The sequence below is a fragment of the Paramacrobiotus metropolitanus genome, unplaced genomic scaffold (assembly GCF_019649055.1).
Source record: "Paramacrobiotus metropolitanus isolate TYO unplaced genomic scaffold, Prichtersi_v1.0 Parri_scaffold0000010, whole genome shotgun sequence".
In the NCBI taxonomy this organism is placed as follows: Eukaryota; Metazoa; Tardigrada; class Eutardigrada; order Parachela; family Macrobiotidae; genus Paramacrobiotus; species Paramacrobiotus metropolitanus.
In genome coordinates, this window is record NW_026570230.1 from 182,960 (window position 1) to 193,931 (window position 10,972).

The 10,972-nt window shown below is 42.5% G+C and overlaps 2 protein-coding genes across 2 annotated transcripts; both read left to right on the forward strand.

Annotated features, from left to right (window-relative positions):
• Positions 1 to 1,738: 1,738 nt before the first annotated feature.
• Positions 1,739 to 8,541, forward strand: LOC129583252 (serine/threonine-protein kinase SIK3-like). The gene is made up of 8 exons (XM_055474979.1): positions 1,739 to 2,017; positions 2,338 to 2,486; positions 5,152 to 5,299; positions 5,401 to 5,595; positions 5,664 to 5,805; positions 6,059 to 6,325; positions 6,775 to 7,262; positions 7,496 to 8,541. Exons 2-8 carry the CDS (start codon positions 2,340 to 2,342, stop codon positions 8,284 to 8,286), a joined length of 2,178 nt encoding a protein of 725 aa, XP_055330954.1. The 5' UTR covers positions 1,739 to 2,017; positions 2,338 to 2,339; the 3' UTR covers positions 8,287 to 8,541.
• A 357-nt stretch (positions 8,542 to 8,898) lies between these two features.
• LOC129583389 (uncharacterized) lies at positions 8,899 to 10,691 on the forward strand. The gene is made up of 3 exons (XM_055475168.1): positions 8,899 to 9,151; positions 9,659 to 10,061; positions 10,265 to 10,691. The coding sequence occupies exons 1-3, from the start codon at positions 9,082 to 9,084 to the stop codon at positions 10,383 to 10,385; spliced, it is 594 nt and encodes a 197-aa protein (XP_055331143.1). The 5' UTR covers positions 8,899 to 9,081; the 3' UTR covers positions 10,386 to 10,691.
• Positions 10,692 to 10,972: the final 281 nt, after the last annotated feature.

Consider the following 10,972-nt stretch of genomic DNA (forward strand, 5'->3'; position numbering starts at 1 on the left):
GAGTTCTCAGAATGTGCCTTCACGACTCACAGTGGTCAGCGCGAATGCTTTGAAGGACAATGTTCCCCGTTTGGGTTTTTGATTTTCGTTTTAGATTTTCAAGTGCAAGTAATGCTGTTTATTCTCTGAATGAAAGCGCATGTGCAGTAATTATTATAGCGGAATTATATTATATCGAAATCATAGAACTAAGAACTAACAGTATAGAACTAATCGTAATATAGAAGCATAATACGTATTCTGTAGGTGACTTTTGATTGTTCCGAACTTACGATAGCTGTTAGTTATCCTTGCCGTGCTTACGTGCACGTTCACGTACGAAAGGAGAGAACGTTCACAAAATTAAACAATGAAATTCCTACGCCCAGAAATAAAATGTAACAGCAATCTACATGTACTACGCAATTAGTAAATAAATCTAATGAAACACCACAAAGTAAAAGGAGAAGTTTTATTTTAAGGTTTATCGCATGCGCACGCGCAGTCATGCATGAAACAAGTTGTTGGAAATTCAACCGATTCTTCGTTATTCGTTAACGGGCGTTATTAATGCGCTTTCTCGACCTCGAAGACGAGCCTCTGCTTCTATCGGAATCGAACCTTCCGTTCTTTAGGGGTGTCAAAAGACTTTCCGACTATTTATAATGCAGACTTATGAGAGGCAAATCTGTGCTGGGAAGTGGGAACCGGCAGGAAGTGATTAGCTATTATATGCCGGTATCCATTGAAATAAATTAATGCCACTGGAAGCAACTCAGGCGACATCAGTGGAAGGAGGACCAAAATTACATCGACGAAGACTGGGGATCGTTCTTCCCTGGAGCGGACGGATTTTCCATATCGGATCAGCTGCGTGGGGCCACATGTGAGCCTGCGGTAAGTTCCATTTCCGCTCCGAAGCCATTCGCGTGATGCTTTTGTGTAAGTACTGCGCTTTTGTAAGCTATTTTGGGAGTTCGCTTAACACTTTTCTGTCCTGCTAAACAAGAATAGGCAAAATTCCCAACAACTTTACTGTGCCGACTCGAGACTGTCGCAAGACCGATAGTAGTCCTTTGAAAACAAGGTCATGAATTTTATATACAGGATTTCCATTAAATCCATTAGATTTTAAAGAAATCAGGCTTGTTATGTGGAAGTAGAACATTTCATCAAATATTAAACAGATTCATCGCATGTCTTCCATTATGCCTAATTGATTTCGCGTAGGGTTAGGATTTAATGTTTCCACCATATTCTGTACCTCTTATGCGTTGCAGGACATTCTGACAGAAATTTTGCTGCTTCGGTCAATATCGATCTTAATTTTCGAGATTAAACAAACATCTGCCGCACAGATTTTGCTGACAAATAATTTGTTAGTAAATGTATATAGTTGTCGCATACCTGCGTCTTAAATTCAAAGCCTACTTTAATAAAAATTTCTTCCTTTTATATATCATTAGTGACGTACAATCATGCAGAATGATTTTTCAGTTAGATTATGGTAATTTGTGTGCTGCACGTGTACAGTGAAATTTCACAGCTCAGCTCATTCTTTTACATCTTGAATTTCCACCAGGAAATGGTGCCGGGTTTTACAATGCGACTTTCCGCGGTATTCTTTGATGCTCGGAAATCGTGGCCCCGAGTCAAACTAGCGAATCGTTGCTTGTCGATGAGTGCTAAAGCAATAAATGCTGGAAATTCTATTGTATTCAGCGAGTGAGCATGTTAGATTCGCTACACGGCATACGAGGGCACATATTGAACCGGCAAAAAGGAAACGTGATGTGTTCATTGAACGTCGGTTGCTGCTGCGCGCTCACATGAGGAGGACTCGCATTCGGGGCATTCTGGCAACGTTGCTCTGTCTCTCCCACGGCACCATCGTACAGATACAGCCCAAGTACGGTACTACAATATATATATCCACCCGGGTTCGGCAGCGGCGATTGGTGGGTAGGGAGGATGTGCGTCATTGACTGATTATCTTCCGGTCGACTGGGCTGCGTGTGTGCACAGTGCCACCGAATAGGTACAGGAGGCCGACACCCGACTGCTGCGGTAATTGGTAATCCCAGGATCCCTGGTGCTTTTTAAACGAGAGCTACCAAGAAAAGACTGCGCTAATAGTAGGGATTGTGGGGGGAATGTGGAAATTTTGTACCTAATCACCAGCATACACACTGCGGCCAACTGCATGCCCAATAATGCCGTGTGGACCGCGGCAATTGGGTGTCTGCCTATATATTTAACGCGGTGCTGCTCTCGTGGCGGGGAAGTTGTAGAGCAGTGCCCTGTGCAAGAGTGAAACTGGCAGTTGCGGTTGGGACACTTGGTTGTTGTTTATTTTAGACATGCGGAGGGATGTCAACATGCTACCGGCAAAAAATAGTCTCACTTTCCCTGTGCGCTTGGGTAATTACATGGTGGAGAATGTTGTTCTGGGGAAAGGAAATTTCGCTGTTGTTCGGATGGGAACCCACATTCCAACCGGCGAGAAGGTATGAGTTGTCAAGTAAATTAGTTCGGCTTCTAAACTCTGCATGTGCACACTGCACAGTATAACTACATACTTTGTATTTTGCATTTTGATGCAGTAATGGAGAAAGCCAGTAAGCCAAATTCAGTGTAGTATCAGTTGATTCAGTTCTGATCTAAATAATCTTTATTGTATTCGATAAAGCTTATAGGAATTGCTGGTTTTGTACACTCAATCAGGAACGGTGATATGCATATTACTTAAAAATTTCTTTAATTGTTGTTAGGTTTAATCAAGTTTAAGCAACACTTTTACAAAAAAATTTGTGAGATTTGTGTGAGAAAAATTTGGTCTGGCAAGGTTACCTTGCCAGACCAAATTTGGGATTCAAGGATATTTTGAAATTTGGGATTCAAGGTTATTTTGAATTTCGAGATTTTGTATAGTATTACAAGCAATTTGTGACTTTAAGGACTGTTGGTGAGATTTAAGTCTTGTATTGCTGCAGTAGCAAGCTACCATTAATTTTGTCGATGTCGCTTCCGCTCTACCGGTAGTGTACGTGCAATAAGTGTATGAGGACTTGTATTCTTATTTAATACCGTTTGACACCTTTCAATTTCTCTGATTGGATTTCTTCCTTACTTACATTTTGTTGCACTTCTAGCATTTGGTTTGCAAAGTTTAAAGCAATCAAAAGTTTTTCGTGTTTATTATCACTGTTTGTATATTTTTGTGTTCTAATTATTCGAAAGCTGTTACGTGGGTGATAATGACGCGTTTCTATTTGAGTATTCTATTCGAAAAGTCAACCTTCTGCGAATAGATAATTTTTTTTGCGTATTATTAAAGCATTCTATATTTGGGATGGTTATAATACCGTACAAAAGACGCGCCAATTGCTACTTGTTGTACCCTGTACTGCTTAAATAGTAGCAACGGTGCCGGGGACACACCGGTAGTTCCGCCGTAAATAGTGACAACTATTTCCGGAATGATCACGCTCAGAGAGCTACGCTTGACTGGGAAACGTGATTAGCAATATTTTGTTCCGGGAACCGTAGATGATTACAAAAGCATTGTCCTCATTCAATCAGCGGGATAATGTGGAAAATAAAAGACTAACCGGGTAAAGTAGGAATTAACTTGGAAGGGAATGCACGTCAGTCAGCAGCCATAGACGATAATAAATCGGTAATTTCACGACAGTGATGGTAAATCACCCAATCTCGTGACGCGTGCCAGCGAGGATAGGAGTAATACGGTGTTATTAAATGTTGATTATTTGTTCCAAATGTCCTGCTCACGCGACTGCACTCAGGGAAAATGGAGGATAGCGTGTGGTGCGCGCCTTTCTGTTGGGTTCGTCGAAAATAGCTCGACGCATATTGACGTGTAAATCAATACGACTGATAGGGGAGGGATAATGTTGGTGCAGGCATCTCTCGTGTATCTGGGCTGAACTCGAGACAGTGACCGTGTACACATATACATACATAACACTCCAAGGTCGCTACTTGTGCCTGACTTCCGGATTGGGAACAGATAGCCGGAAATAGTGATGAAGACGCGCTATTAGACAGCCGGGCTGACGTCAAAGATGCTCGTTGCTTAATGTTGCCGTTAGCTGTTCTTCCCACGGCAATCCGCTTAAGTTTTGGCTTATGACCTCAATCGCAACGGCACGAGAGCTGCGGTCGGCTGCGCACTTTTTAATTACCTTCATTTCCTACTATCTTGTACAAACAATAACAGCAGATTACAAAAGACAATTATCGTCAGCACGACGTTAAGCAAGCTTGTTTTATTACATCGTATGACGCAGTTGACTCTCCCCACAACCCTCTTAGCCGAAAATTCGTGATCAACCCAACGTTGTTACCGAAGCAGCAGTGAAATATAAGGAATTAGGTTTATCGTGCGCGCCATTACCGGTTACACCTACTGGTTCGATTCCAAAATTTGGAACCAGTAGGTGTAACCGGTAATACGTACGAAATACGAATACAATACTGTATGTACGTCACATCTTCATAAAAATTATATATGCCCACGCATTGCTAACGAATTGTGTAGTGTGAAACTGGCAAAAAATAGGTTTGTTACTTACTTATTTAGTGATGAATTCTTTACGACCACACCTGTATGTTGCTCACAGTTGTATTGCTTGGGAAAGGGGCGAGATATGCCTCGCTGAATTTATTATACACTATATATACGAGTACTACATTACATTACAATCTATAGGCTGCTTTTTGATTACACGCGTAGTAATTTTGATTTAATTGCGCTTGGAACGTATTTTCTAGTTAATCAGTTATGCACAATAATATTTCTGAATCAGACTAATACTAGTACATAATGACCTCACGGATAATTCATACAGATATATGTATCTACAATAAATTTCCATGGTTGTTAATATGTGTGTAAACGGAAGTAGTAACTTTGGATTTCCGTAAATCTTGTGTGCTTCGTAGGCTTGCATCAAACTATTATTGCATCAAGAGCTGCGAGAAAGATTTTTTAAAAGTTTGAGCAGTAATTGCACAAATTATCACATTTTCGCATTTGATATAGCACAATGGGTGAAAATGACTGAGCCGAAGCGGAAATGAACAAATATGGAGAACAGCTGTAGGATCCTAGCAAAAATACTTTTCTCGTCTGATTTTGTATATTTTCAGGTGGCAGTTAAAATTATCGAGAAAAAGAAAATAAGTCATGAAAATCTGCAGAAGGTTTACCGAGAAATTGGAGTTATGAAACGGCTGCGGCATCCTAACGTAATTCGACTGTACCACACGCTGGAAACCGTGGATTACGTCTTCTTAGGTACTTGTACTGTAAATTAACCGCGTTAACATAATTGCTATTATCGTGATTAGTCTGATTTTTGCTTCGCCCTTAGCTTAGTTAAATTATTTATTTTGCAGTTACCGAATATGCAGAAAACGGTGAAGTGTTCGATTACATCGTTTCCAAAGGTCGATTGAAAGAAGATGTCGCTCGCAAGTTTTTTCGTCAACTTCTGGCAGCCATTTGCCACTGCCACACCCACAGTGTAGTACATCGGGATTTGAAAGCGGAAAATCTGTTATTGGACTTCCAGATGAATATTAAATTAGCTGGTAACGAGCTTCACGTGCTACGCTTTCATTGCGGTATGCCGGTAACCGGATATTTTCTATGGGAATAGATTTCGGCTTTAGCAACATCCTGACACATGGCTCTACCATGACCGAGTGGTGCGGCAGTCCACCATATGCGGCACCCGAATTGTTCCAAGGAGTTGTTTATGACGGTGTCAAATGTGATATTTGGAGTCTTGGCATCGTGTTGTAAGTTTTACTAATTAGAGTTAATAACGTTAATCAATTTTCTTCGTTGACGTGTAATGACTTATTGGAATCAATTTACAAGCTTCCCAAAAACATTTTAATGTAGCGCTATTTGATTCAGTTTACCAACATTACCGCAAACGCGATGTATTCGAGCGGAATCAGTTCAAACTGGTTGTTCAGGTGACATTTCACCGTGATGCAGTACTTGTGAAGTCAAGCTTCAAGCTCTGTAATTCCCGGCTTGATGTAGGTACGTTTTAATATGTGGAGCGCTTCCATTTGACGGCGACAACCTCAACGAAATCAAAGCACGTGTACTGAATGGGAGGTTCCGTGTGCCGTTTTTCATGTCGCGCGACTGCGAGAATTTGCTCAGGTTGATGCTGGTTATCGATCCCCACAAACGCTGCAACCTGCAGACCGTTATGAATCACCGATGGGTCAGAGCCGGAAATTGCGATGTGATTCAGGATTGCTCCGATGAGGATTATGGCTTTGAGGATGGTGAACTCAACGAGTACGTGAGAAATACCTGCACTTAATCAATGAACGGCTTGACAAAGGTCTACTGGTTTTTTTGCAACATGGCAAATACTTTTGCCATATAAGCATTCAGTATTATTTGTGCATTTGTATAAAATCATGTACAATTCTGACGTGGACATCGAGCCATAGTCATTTTGTGTACGTGATAAAAATGACACATGCACATACATACGTATATATGTACTTTTGTTGAATATTGAACGATCATTTATAACCGGTAATTCACAGTTTGCGTAAGTACAGATACGCAATTACGTATGTATCAAGCATTCAGTAATCAAATCATGAGCAACATATGATATAAATTCAGCCCTGTCATTTGTATGCTTCGCATATTTTTATATTTGCCGCATAATTTATCCGGTACACGTTTGAATACGCAGCACACCTTGCTCGCATACATATTTCGCATTTTCACAGATTTGTCCTTGATGATATGGAAAAATTAGGCTATCACCGCAACCTGGTACGGCACATGGTGATGAGTGATCCATTCCACGACATTAGCGCCACATACCATATTCTGAATGACGCATTCAGTCGCAAGCTCAAAACCGGTGACCGCGTCTTGATCACCCCTATTCCCATCTCCTGTGATAATACTTCGCGGCGCTCCAGCATTACCACCGGCATTGTCGAACGGGATGCCCTGACACCCAGTACGAGCCGGTCCAGCATTACCGGGGGCATGCATTCCAGTCCTCAGTCGACCATCAACGTGGATAGGAAATCGCCGGCTACGTCCCTGCCACGACGGGGTAGCCTGCCGCAGCATATTCGCTTCTTCCAGCCGTCGGCATTTTCCGGTGAATCCGAAGAGTGTCTCCTGGAAGCTGCCGAGACTGAGGAAGCCGCAAGAATCGAGTCGATGCAGAAATCTCCGATGCACTTGCAAGTCCCTATGAATCGTAAGTGCAAAACAATTTTTTTAAGTAATGGAATTAAGAAAAACAAAGCAATTTCTATAAGGTTAGATATCAAGAAAAGTTCAGGTTGCTAATATTGACAACATGACCAAGTCACGCGCAGCCTTCGCAGTGTTGTAATGTTAAAATTCGTTAAAGGTTAAAGTACTGTATTTGACTTTGTCTAGGACAATTAATTTAATCCCGTAAATGTAATCCTGTTATTTTGTTTACAGCTTTGCTTTCGCCATTTGCACGAAGAGCATCCGAAGGCACACCCTGTCTACCGTTGACCGGTCACATTCAGCCCACTCAACCTTCCGGCAGTACCGACAGCACCGCCAGTTCCGCCCTCCCCTACCATTTACAACGACTCTCCATTGCCAGCAGCAGTGAAATGGAGCCGGACCAAGATGCCGTCCGCCGCTACCTGGCTTCCCGTGGTGTCTCCAAGCGCCACACCGTCTCCAATACCGGCGGTAAGCGGCCTTCTTCCCATTTTGCCGCGCTTCCTGAACATCGCCGCTTCTCCCCAGTGCGTCGCCACAGCGAGCCCCACAGCATTGTCACGCCCCAGCAGCGCTCCTTCCTCGAGAAACTCTATCTGCGCGCGGTGTCCCCGATGGAGGAGATGAATCATCTCCAGCGGCAGTTGGATTCCGGCCATGCCTCCCCCTTCTGTCACTCTCCCGTCTCACCGGCCATGAGCCATCCCTGGCATTCCCAGCAGCATCTCTGCCATTCACCGTCCAGTCCCAGTAATTGGCATACACAGCTGTCGCCTGATGCACCGAAATTCACCCGCTTCCCTACGCTGGTTGTGACCAATGAGTACGGGGTGACGCGACCGTCGGGCTTTGCGGATGACGCCATGCCCATGACCTTTTTGCGACCTCCAGCCCCGCCGAAGGCATCGCTCAGGCATCCGGCTGGATCGGATGCCCCGTTGCATAGTTTGATGTTGCCCACGACCACCCTGACGTTACCGGTTACGAAACGTCCTGATAGATTCGGAGGCGATAAATGATATTTTTCCAATGCTACACCATTCCATTATTCTGATCTTCTTTGGCTTATAAGAGATATATTTATTTGTTCAACGAATTATTTTTATATTTTGTAATGCGCCGTAGAACGTCTGCATCTACATATATGCATATTTTGTTTTGTCTTCTATCTCTCTTTCTTCTAAATTGCTGGCTGCTCGTGATTATTTAGCTATTCGCTCACTGTCAGTTGAACAAGAAACTGGTGCTTGCCGACGACTCTCCGTTCTGAATAAATCCGTAAACGGAAATGGAATAGTTACGTACTGAATGCCGCACTACAGGTACAGGATCCGTTACCAGTTTGATTCGTACTGACGTTTCTCTCTGTATAATAGCTTTCAGCTCTGTTATACGAATTATAGCGCAATAACGAGTCTCCTTTCAACACTTCTATCCATAAGTTCTAACATCGTAAGTAATTAAATGCTCATTAGGTTCATTAAGGGTACCGGTACAAAGCATCGCTCGCCAATAATTTTCCGTTGAAGCACTTGGTCAGATATTACAGTGAGCAAGTAGCCTGAGGTTTTCGTGAAACCTATATCATCTGTATTTTGGTCTTATTAACACTGTAATGTAATGACCCAAAATTGGCATGTTTGCGAGCTAAGCGTTCAGGGTAGGATGTCTTATGCAAGTAGTTGTTAATTTGTGATTTTCGGCAAGAGCGATCAAAGTTAGCGCTTGATGTTCCTTTCTGTATTTTACTACTGAAATCCCTAGACTCAACTGCTACAGGACTACATAGGCAATCGGTTCAAAACGTAAGAATCATGAAATCAATTTTCGTTGTTCAAATATTTTCGATGTGTTCGTTGATGAATTACGTGGAAAGCGGAAAAGGTAAGTTGCATTTTCATGGCATGATATTGGTAAGATTATAATGTTATTAGCAGATTATCATTTATATCACCGTCCCGGCAATATTAGACATTTACTGATGATTTTATTTATTATCAGTCAAATGCGAACCACAAAAAATTTTGCAGTAACACTTACACTATGCATATCTGTAGTTACGAAATTTACTTATGCAACGTATCAAAGTGCGAAACGACCTACGTACGGGGGAAAATTTACCATACCATTACTTTTCCATCTTTCCGTATCTTCGAATTTGTTTACTCAATGAAAAGTACGAATTCATAATTTTCTTTGCTGTGTCAATACTGTTATTAATGGTAAGTGAGAGTACTGAACTCTTGTATAGACATTGGCAAAAAAAACGCACACAGCACATCCGACGGTGCGTCAGCGGCCAGCCATTGTCGCGCGTCTTTTAAACATAAATTAATGCACCAACGTCTAATAAAGAACAGCAATTACAATTTTGGTATTGACCGCGCCTAGCTCGTCGACATCATTTCCGGGACAAACGGCAGATTCTTGGAGATTTCATTGCGGCTCGAACGACCTTGACGCCCTACATTGACACGGATCCACAGGGCGGCTCTTGGCTGGAATCTGACCAGTTCCAGCTGACCCAGGCTCCGATGGTCGACCCCTTCAATCCGGACGCTTCGACCACAGAATCTCCGGAAGAAGAAACTGAGGAAGAGGAAACCACTGTCACCTCCGCAGGAGGAGCATCGGGAGCAACCAGGATCAGACAAGGTGGACCGCGAATCACCACGACCCCAAGACCGACAACGACGACGTCCATGGTGGGTTATCTGGTCAGCTCACCTTATCCCTACGTTCCGGATATGCCAGATATACCGTTCTTTGGATCCAAATTCAACGGACCCTGGGGGTACGGTGAAAAAATCTGAACCTTTAAATATTCACCTGCTCCGTGAAGATTAATCAATCGCGGGCTGAAATCCGAATTTTACGATGGATATACGTACTATACTCGTATTAATGTCAGTATAAGTAGCGGGTCGGCACGTTCGAGCGAGCTGCTGTAAAGTAATAAGCACAAAAATTGTCATCTTCTTCCGTTTATTTTTACAGTTTCCCTCTTGGGCTTTATCAGTCTTTCCGAGGAACTGGACAATACATCAACCACTACAATTATTACCCGCTATCCTACTTTGGGTCCGCTTTGATCCCACCCCGTTACGGGAAGGGCTAGCGCTGTGAGCATATGTTTGTGCGTTACTGCCTTACCGGACATCCTGCAGCCTCCGCACCATGAGGTTTTTTGAGAAGAATTGTTGGATTTTAATGGCAGTTCGTTGTCACTTCTGTACACGATCCAACGTTATAATATTAGTTCAGAACAGAATTATATACTTCTATTGCTGTTGTTGGTTAAGTTGTCTCATTTTTTTGTAAAAGAACAGCAGCGCAGTAGTACTGTTGAACCTACATAAATATTTGTGGTAATCGTTCTTAGTATTAAAGAATTCAGATCATGCGCTGCGAATTATGAGATGCATATCTGGCAATGGTAAAACATCTGCAATCCTGAAAATTAATATTAATAGTGTAAGTACTGGTAAAGTAAAAAATTTATTCTGCGACTAAGAAAAGTTGTCGTTGGGGGCGAACATCTGAGGAAATACTTACTGAAATAATTACCAGTATCAATCCTTAAAAACAGAATTTAGTGCATATCGCAACACGTTCAAAAATTTTCCAAACCACTTCCGGTGGAAACCGTTCTGACGTCATGGTGGTCACCGCTGCGCCTTGAAAACTGCTCAACCGATGCGTGGG